This window comes from Gossypium raimondii, chromosome 3, assembly GCF_025698545.1.
Source record: "Gossypium raimondii isolate GPD5lz chromosome 3, ASM2569854v1, whole genome shotgun sequence".
NCBI classification, from domain to species: domain Eukaryota; kingdom Viridiplantae; phylum Streptophyta; class Magnoliopsida; order Malvales; family Malvaceae; genus Gossypium; species Gossypium raimondii.
In genome coordinates, this window is record NC_068567.1 from 61554703 (window position 1) to 61564198 (window position 9496).

The 9496-nt window shown below is 30.4% G+C and overlaps 1 protein-coding gene across 1 annotated transcript; it reads right to left on the bottom strand.

The window, feature by feature from the left end:
- Positions 1–390: 390 nt before the first annotated feature.
- LOC105795334 (BEL1-like homeodomain protein 7) lies at positions 391–4077 on the bottom strand. The gene is made up of 6 exons (XM_012624915.2): positions 3795–4077; positions 3315–3457; positions 2234–3108; positions 1725–2104; positions 1569–1629; positions 391–1369 (listed from the first exon to the last, which is right to left on the bottom strand). The coding sequence occupies exons 3-6, from the start codon at positions 3071–3073 to the stop codon at positions 665–667; spliced, it is 1986 nt and encodes a 661-aa protein (XP_012480369.2). The 5' UTR covers positions 3074–3108; positions 3315–3457; positions 3795–4077; the 3' UTR covers positions 391–664.
- Positions 4078–9496: the final 5419 nt, after the last annotated feature.

A 9496-nucleotide genomic window follows, 5' to 3' on the forward strand; every position in this document is an offset into this window, starting at 1 on the left:
CCATTTAATAGTAGAGGACTAAATTGTAACTTTGTTAAAATCATTTTCAAGAGGATGCAGCCATCACAAAAAGTTAGTACCTGGCTTTATTTTACAAATTGGAAATTTTGATCATTCTTTGGACTGAATCTTTTAATAAAGCCTCAACAGTCATCAGTTCAATCACAAGTGAAGGCAATCACAAAAAGAGGACCCAAGAATTGTCATTTTCACTTTTCGTAACCATAGTATGCACACACACACACACACACACACACACACACATACATACATACATACATGCATGCATACATACATACATACATACATACATACATACATACATACATACATACATACATACATACATACATACAGTCTATGTTGAGTAAGTTGTTGAGTTTACCTGGATTAGAACAAGCCAATTCCTACATTTATTTCAAACTGGAACTAATTATACATTATGTTTCTTTACAAATATAGTGACCTTCCAATTGAATTTCTGTTTTTCTATATTACAACTGTTTTTATATTTGTTCATGTTCATGAGGACTAATCTTTTTCAATACCTTGGCTAAACAAGATGAATGTTCGGAGGAATCGAGAATCAAGCTCGAGCTCTCCGGTTTCTTGTTTCCATAATAATGAAGATCAATGATGTAAATCTGCAGTCATCATGCACGTTTCACGCTACAAAATCATGTAACAAATGTGAGGAATTGAACCTGTGCTGCCGGTTACCGGGAGTTACGTATTCGCTATCTGTTGTTTCAGGTCCTATGGAAGATGCTGCTGGATTGTATATGTCATTGTCTCGAGTCATTGCGACAAAGTTTTGATGGCCCACATCTGACATAGGTATACTACCATCCTCACAATGCTGCAATCCTAAAGTGAGTGAGACACCACTTGCATTCCCGAACCTCCCTAATTCCGACACATGGTAAGAAGTGGTAGTGGCTTTCATAAACCGATCACCAACGCCATCAGAATGAGTAATTCCATCGAGGAAGAGATTGGAGTTATCCACATTAGGCCTCTGCACCTCGCTTAGCCTTAGTAAACCGTACTCGGTTTCAGCTTCTCTGTGCGTGACATTTTGGAAAACGGTAGTGGTTATTGTTCCTGCAATATCTACATCAGGGACATGGTTGGATTTGGAATCCACCAACTGTCCAGCGCTACATCTCTCCGTGGCCGATGAACTCCCACTTTGTTGCTGATCTTCACCTATGTCCTCAGAGGTCCTTGTATTGCCTTTCCTTGCTTTGACTGCATTTTCAGATGAAGAATGAGAGTCCATTTCCAAATCTGCAAATTCTTCCTTGTACATCTCCTCGACCATCGGCTTCCAAAGACGTACTCTCGCGTTTATAAACCAATTCGAAACCTGAGCAGGTGCAAACATGTCATCAAGGCAACAATAACAAAACATATAAAAATGATGCTACTTCTAAAGAGAAGCAGGCACATTAGAGCCTTTTCGACAAAATATCCGGTGTTTTTCGACCTTTACAACCTTAATAACATCCTGACTTCAAGTTTTTTTTTTCGTCATATGGTAGTAAAGATGATTAGTTTATGATTACCTGACTTCGGGACAAGCCTGTTTGTCTTGCTAGCATGATCTTCTCGGAATCTTTTGGGTAGCTGGAGGACAATAAAAGAAGCAAATAAGTACAATCGAGTTACAAAAGGGCATAGGGATCATCAATGCAGAGGGGGGTATTATTTTAAAAACATACGGATGAAGAAAATGCTCGAACAGCCAAGCACGAAGTATTGAAACGGAGCTTTCCGGCAGCCCTCTTTGAGGCCTCCATGCATGTTGTGGCATCATACCAAGTTGCTGCAGAGCTTTTTGTTGCCTTAGCTGTTGCTCCACGTAACGCAGACGAGTAATCCGTACTCCTTTACCGTCTTCTAAAGTATCCTGCTCCCCAAGACTTTTACGTGTTGCCTGAATTTGACCATTAATTGTATCTTTCAAGCATCGAAAATGACGGGATATAGTCTGTTGTGCAACTGCAGTGTAAGGCTTAGCGGCTCCACACCCTGCTATTGCATCAAACGATGACACTACGATCTGCATCTGATGATAATATTGTTTATACCTTCTATCAACCTGCAGCAACAAGTATTAAGCATCGGATTCTTACACCATTGCAGTTTAAATGGAAGACAAACACGAAAGAACCGTGTTTAACTCGGCAAGAGACAGGCAAAACCTACGAGCAAGTGATCTGATTCTTACCTCATCCAACATGGACAATAACTTGGTTAACTTGCTTTGTAGTTCTTGTCTTTCAGCATGTGAAAGCTCCTTTTGAATGTTATTCGATGATTCTTTCTGGTTCGAAAGCACATTCTTCGAGCTCTCATCATCCTCTTTGCAACTCTTCATCCGGTTTTTCTCCCCGTCAATTTGCTTTAAAGCCTTTGGAACATTAACAACTTCATCAAGCAATTGTTGTGCTGCCTTGAGATATTTAGAATTAGGAATAGCTCTCGACATACTCGACATTCCACACGCGTATAAGTCCCCTTTATTCGTGCCTTGGTTAGCACCAGAAAAGCCATGTGGCAGATATCCCGCATTCCTCGGTTGTTCATCTCTTGAAGAGCCATTCCTGCCTCCAGTAAGCGACGGATTATGACTCAAGAACGAGGCCAAATCCGAATCGGGATTCCGAAAAGGGATAGAAGGCATTTGAATACCAAAGGGAATTTGAGTGCCAAGTCTTAAGGACAATCCTTGAGGACCCTGAAAGTTTTGACCATTGTGAAGGATGCTACTTGCATCCCTCCAAGCACCAAAATCATGTTCCACAACATGTGATCCACCGAGATTCGACATAATTCCGTGTTGTTGCGAAGTCGAATCCGATGCTTCCACACCCTGCATCCCAATACAATTGTTTTGCTGTTGAGAATTCCCAGCAAATGCATCCGAGTACGACCCGGAATTCATATACATCATCGTATTACCCTGCAAAACCGGTGACTCTGCATACGAACCAGGCATCGATTCTCTCATATAGATCATCGGAACGGTGTCCCTTTGATTATCAGAACCAGTGTAATAAGTAGCCATAATTCAACTCCGATTACATAGTTAACCCCTATGAACTGCAAAAAGAAAAACAAGCAATTAAAATGACTTCCATTAGAAACAATTTCAAGCTAAATTCTCTATGCATGAACCAAACAGAACTTAAAAATGTCCCATAAAACATCCAAAACAAAGGGAAACATGATCAAATAAACAAGAAACAAAGGAAACAAGACAAACCCAGATTTTATATATGCAACACATATGAAATAAAAAAAAGTACCTTGGAACCAGCAACATTTGTGAGAGTTGTGGGGGAACATGAATTCTTCAAGACAAAAATCAAACACTTGGTGATCCCAATTAACCCAGAACAACAATCTCCCTCAAAAACTTCACTTTTTTCATCAATTTTTTTGCAGATACCTTGAAAAACACAATAATAATAACAACTTGTTTCAAGTTTGTGCCTTGTTGCTTCAAATAAAATGTAATGATAATAATAATAATAATAATAATAATAATAATAATAATAATAATAATAATAATTCAAGCTCAAAAGGGTATATAGAGAAGGGAAAAAAGAGAGAAATGAATGAATTTATATCACCTTTTGTTTTTGCTCCTTTCTTTTTGTACTAATCATATATATATATTCTCTACGTAATAGATTCACACATAAACTAGAACCCAATACCTCCCTTTTATCTATCAATACATACATACATACATATATATACACTTGACTTGAAATAATGAACACCTTTTTTAACTCTCTTTTTTGCTTTTTTCAAATTCTTCTTCTTCTTCTTTGGTTAATGAGTTTCTATCTTTAAAACTACCAGTTGGTGGACCTAAATGAAAAAAAAAACCTTCCCTTTTCCCTTAAACCTCCATTTTTATCACTATCTATCTCTCTCTTTCAAACCCCCCCCTTTTTTTGTTATCACTTTCACACTTTCCACCATGAAAGCAAGCTCTCTCTCTCTCTCTCTCTGGTTTTTTTTTTCTTTTTAGCTGCTGCTGTAATGTCCACCATATATGAGATAATATAACCTCCATATTCTATATTTCTATTCTCTGGTCTTTATTTTATTTTATTTTATTTAACTACTACAATTTTTTATTATTTTTAAATGTTAAAGACACACCAGCAGCCAGCAGGTGCCCATATCAATGTACAATGTCTTTTTCTTCTAACTAATGTTTAGTTTAGAACTCTATGGTGCTCCACTTTTTCTTTATTTATGCTTTTGCCCTTTGGTTTTCCTATTATTGCATTATTATCTTCATAAGTTGTACTGATTTGAAATAATGTTTAGTCTAACTTAATGTTTTTTTTCTTAAAAATAAATATTTTTATTAAGATGATTTTTCTTAAAATTTATTGAAAGTTTATTTTGATTTTTATCGATGCATATAAAAATTGGGTTAATTGCATTAGACATCCTGAAACTATGGTTGTGATCTTAAATCAATCCCTAAACATCAAAACATTTTAATTCAATCTCTAAAGTATCAATATTATATCAATTAAGCCTTTCTTGTCAGTTTAGCCATAAGTCCAAGTGTTAAATGCTATATACATGAAGCATATTTTAAACGGTTTAATTGTCTATACTTATCTCATGGACAGCTTGAATCTGACAATTTAGGGTTAACAAATTTATCTCATTGTTTTCAATTCGTTGACCATCTTTTTTCTTCTTCTTTTGGGGATATTTCTTAAAATCAAATTTTTTATTCTTTTCTTTAGTCAGCAATTAATCTTTCGTATTTTATAGGCCCACTAAAGAGTAGAAGCTATACATGAATTTTAAAGCTGCTCCACACCCAATATAATGATCAAACCAACTAGTGATTAAGGTAGATGAGTCCATTGTCATATCACCTATCCCGTAGTTAAGGTTATTTTCTCTTCAATAATATAAAGTTTTACAAAATAAACCCAATACTCTAACAATTGGACCCCAAAATTATGAAGAAAAATATCAATTATAATAATAAATTTAAATATAGGTTAATATACCATTTGGTATATGAGTTTGACTTTAATGTTCAATTTGAAACTACGTTTTTTTTCCCCAATACAGTACTTAAGTTTAGCTTCACTGTTTAAATTGATACCCAAACCAAACGTCATCATACAATCTAATGAATACTCGACATGTGTGCTCTAATAGAAAAAAAACATATGTACCTAATTGGAACAAAAAAAAATCCCAGGTTCCAAAATTGAACATTCAAGCCAAACATAGGTACTAAATCAGGACAAAAAAACTTTAAGTATCAATTTGAACATTAAAAGTAAACTTATGTGCCAAATAATATATTAACCCTTAAATATATATATATATATATATATATAACAAATGTTTTAATTTGGTGGTTAGGAAAAACATTTTATTTGCCAAATGTATAAAAACGATAATGTCTAGTATTTATGATCCATTCAGCTGCAATATTTATTTCCTTTATATTTGATGACCTAAGGATATAACCATTTAGTTAATTTAATATACATAGGCTATGTGGGTCCATTTCATAATTTAATCCAATTTATATTGCCATTAAATTTGAGTTGGTATATTTTATATCCATTCAAAATTCATAGGAGAAAAATAAATAAATAATAGCAGAAAGAAAGTTCAAACTTAATTGAATTAATTAACACATGTGAGTGAAAATTCAAAAGCTTTGAATGAGTTCTCAATAATATTGGGGTTCTATTTTTTTAATAAAAAATAAAATGTTTGACAAATTATTTGTTCACGATGGATTGGGTTTGGAGACCAGACTTTATGGGTCGAGTTAAGTTTAAACATGAAATTAATATATTTTATGTTTGTTTAAACTTGGCCGGACACAAAAATATCCATACATATTTGTAAATGACTAACACAAACCCATTCAAGTCTACTTGTGTTTTTTAAATATATTTATATTGTTTATTTTTTAATATATTTTAATATTTACATTATAATATTATATATTACTATAGATATAGTTTTTATTTGTTATATATTATATAATATGTATAAATAACTACAAAACAGGTCGGGTCTGGCTTGAGGCTTTAAATGTTCAAGCCAAACCCAACTTATTTTTTAAATGGGTAGTTTTTTGCAGAAACCCGTTTTTGAGCCTATCATTTTATTCGAAACCCTGCAAATTTTGAGCAGGCATTTAGACTTGAGCGAGTAGCTTATCCTATGACCAAGTTTAGGCTAGATATATTACAAAGACAAATTTATGATTTAAGGTTATTGAAATGTGTTATTTTAGTGTGTGTTTTTAATATAAATTTAGTGAAAACCCCTTATTTTGGCCATTTGTTCGCATTTTTTTTCAAATTTTATTATTTTCATTAAATATACTATTTTCATTTTTTATTTCTTTTCGTATTTTATTTTTTCATAAACATATTTTTTCGGTATTTTATTTTTAATATTATTTTTATAAAAAAATCTAAAAATAAGAAAAATACGAATAAAGGGGGGTGCCGCCTATGGCAGTGGCACCTTTGGTGCCACCTCTGCCACTGGCACCATTGGTGCCACCTGTGGCAGCGCCTCCACTACTGTTTGTACCATTTTGGTACATAATAAAATGCTTGTACCATTTTGGTATTTTTTTAATTTTTTTGTATTATTTGTGTAAAATACCCTACTTATATAATACAGAAATTTCAAAAACAAGCTAAATTAAAAGCCATGTTTAGCTTAGAAAACAAACCAAAATGCAATTATGGTAGCTTATACACAAAGATGACGGGGTTAGGGGCATGTATGTAAAAATAAAAGATTGATAGGACTAAAATGGAAAACTTCCCAGAAAAGGCTGGCCACAGGTCCAGAGAGCCCGAGAAGTTTTGACGTGTGCGTTATGCCTTAGGTACTGTGAGAGAAAGAGAAAAAAAGAGTACAGCTGTAAAGAGCAAAATCTAAGGTTACTTACGTGGAAGGACTTGATTGGCTGGAGGAACCAACCATTTGAAATTAGGTCAGATTTTGTTTTAGTCCCTATACTATGCTTAAATTTTAGATTTAGTCCTTATTTATTAAACTTGCCATCCGAAATTTCTCATGATTTAAGCAAAAATATTAAGTCCAAAAAATTAGTTTGGATAAACATTAAAATTATTTAAATATGACTCGATTAAGGCTTTAATATTTAAAATCCAATGTTTGCCTGATCGGATCTGTTTTCAAGTTTATAATAAGTTATTTTTTATTTAGTTTATGTATTATGTAATCTATACGGTATAAAAATTAAATATACTATATTATAATATAAATATTAAAATATATCAAATTGTTTGTTTATTGTAGAAATTTAAGAAAACTTTGAAAAAATGAAATTTAATAAAATATATATTACTATAGTAAGTGCAGACACGAATTTGAAATATTGAACAATAAACGAACATAATGAATACCAAAATTAAAAATATATGAAACAATCTAATCGTGTTTGGGTTAACTGTTTACAAATATAAATAAATTTGAGCAAAACATAAGTTTTATATTTTGAGATGGGCCGGACCGGACTTGACCATGGATAATTCTATTATAACATTCTATAATTTGTAAGACAAATTATAAATGTTTTTATCGTTAATTTTAATATAATTGAATAAATATTTTATCCAATTAAATAAATAAAATATTTGTCTCTATACCAAGTACCCAAATATGTTACTTATCTCAATATATTTTGTCTATGCCAATTAATCAAATATTTGAATTATTTTGAAAATATCAACTAAATATATATTAATTTTGCATACTTTTATTTTATAATTTTAATAAAATCATTAATTAATCAAAATACTTAGTTGATTTAAATATTTGATTTAAAATTTTACGTGATTTAAAAAATCATTTCAACTCATCGTGTTAATATAGGTTTTTTTAAATTCACGTTAATCACTCTTAATCGTGGTTAAAAATATATCAAAATTTTATTATAAAAAATAGATAAAATTCTATAATTGGCAAAACAAAATATTGCTTTTTATCACTAATTTTAAAATTATAATTTAATCATCAATCATCAAAAAAGTGATATGATTAGAACTTATAATAAGATTGTTCAAAAACAAAATAATAATATTAAGAGGAAAGCCCAAATTTCATTCCAATTTTCCATTAAAACTATTATCGTTAATTTTGAAATATAAAAATAAATCTAAAAATTTCGACCCAAAACATATAATAATAATTTTAGTAAAAAAGAGTTTTATTTTTTTCAAATAAATTTTATATTTAAATAAAAATATGTATTACCATAGACATTTAAAGCATCAAGTGGCCATTTCAAAATTTTAAGAAATTAAAGGAGCATTTAGTAGAAGTAAAATAAACTCTAATAATGAGAATAAATGCTTTAAAATAAATGAAGAAAAATAAAACAAACATTGCTTAAAAATCATAAAAAATGGAATGAATTTGGGACAAGTGGGTTCAAATAATACTTTGCTTAAATACTATAATATCATCTAATTAAGATAAGTAATGGATTTACTTTTTAAAAAATAAATGAAATTTTTAAAAATTATAATATATTTCAAAAAAGTGATGTTTAGTGTCTTGAATTTCATATTCAAATTCTACTTAAAAGAGATCAATTGAGTCTTAGTTCGATTGGCATTAACATTGTTATTGATATAGGAGGACGTGGGTTCGAGTGTGTTAAACTGTATTATCCTCTTATTTATGGGTTGGAGAGAAGTTGTAGGTAATTTTAGGTATTGTGTTAAAAAGAGCAGATAATGAGATTGTTAAAAAAATTATACTTAAAAGAGATTATTTTTCAAAAAAATTATATTGTGATATCGTTTGATTATTGGTAGAATAATATGAGGAAAAAGCTTATTCATTACACACGTATTATAATAGTTAGACTCACGAAAATGACTAAATATTATCAATTAAATTAGTTTATTGTTTACCTATATACTAAAACATGAAATATATTTTATTTAATTTGAATATTTTATATTGTTAAAAATATTTATATATTTTACAAATCTAATAGTATCCATATTGCATATTATTGTTTTATTTTTTATTTTTAATATATTTTTAGTTTATAATTATCCTTTTAACTCATTAAACTCCAATAGCCTATTTTTTATTAAAATTATTTATTCAAATAAAACTCACAAATAATAAAATGATGTATTTTCTAGAATTTCAGATTAGTATATATTTCTAAAGGTATCAAATTATTTATCACTCGACTCAATTTGTATGGATACATTATTTTTATTTTCATAATATTATATATTCAATTTCCTTGAAATTCCATAACAATATATATTTCTTGAAGGGTAATACACTATTTGGTACCTATATTTGGTTTAAATGTTTAATTTGATACTTGAGTTTGAATTTAATGTTCGATTTAATACACGAATTTCTTTGTCCTATACAAGTACCAATGTTTGACTTCAACGTTCAT

Bases quoted from the DNA above. Each gene is read 5' to 3' on its own strand.
- LOC105795334 (XM_012624915.2), bottom strand. From the start codon at position 3,073: ATGGCTACTTATTACACTGGTTCTGATAATCAAAGGGACACCGTTCCG. The intron at 2,105-2,233 runs GTAAGAATCAGA...TTGTTGCTGCAG, and splicing joins TATTGTCCATGTTGGATGAG to GTTGATAGAAGGTATAAACA. The intron at 1,370-1,568 runs GTAATCATAAAC...GCACCTGCTCAG, and splicing joins CAGGCTTGTCCCGAAGTCAG to GTTTCGAATTGGTTTATAAA.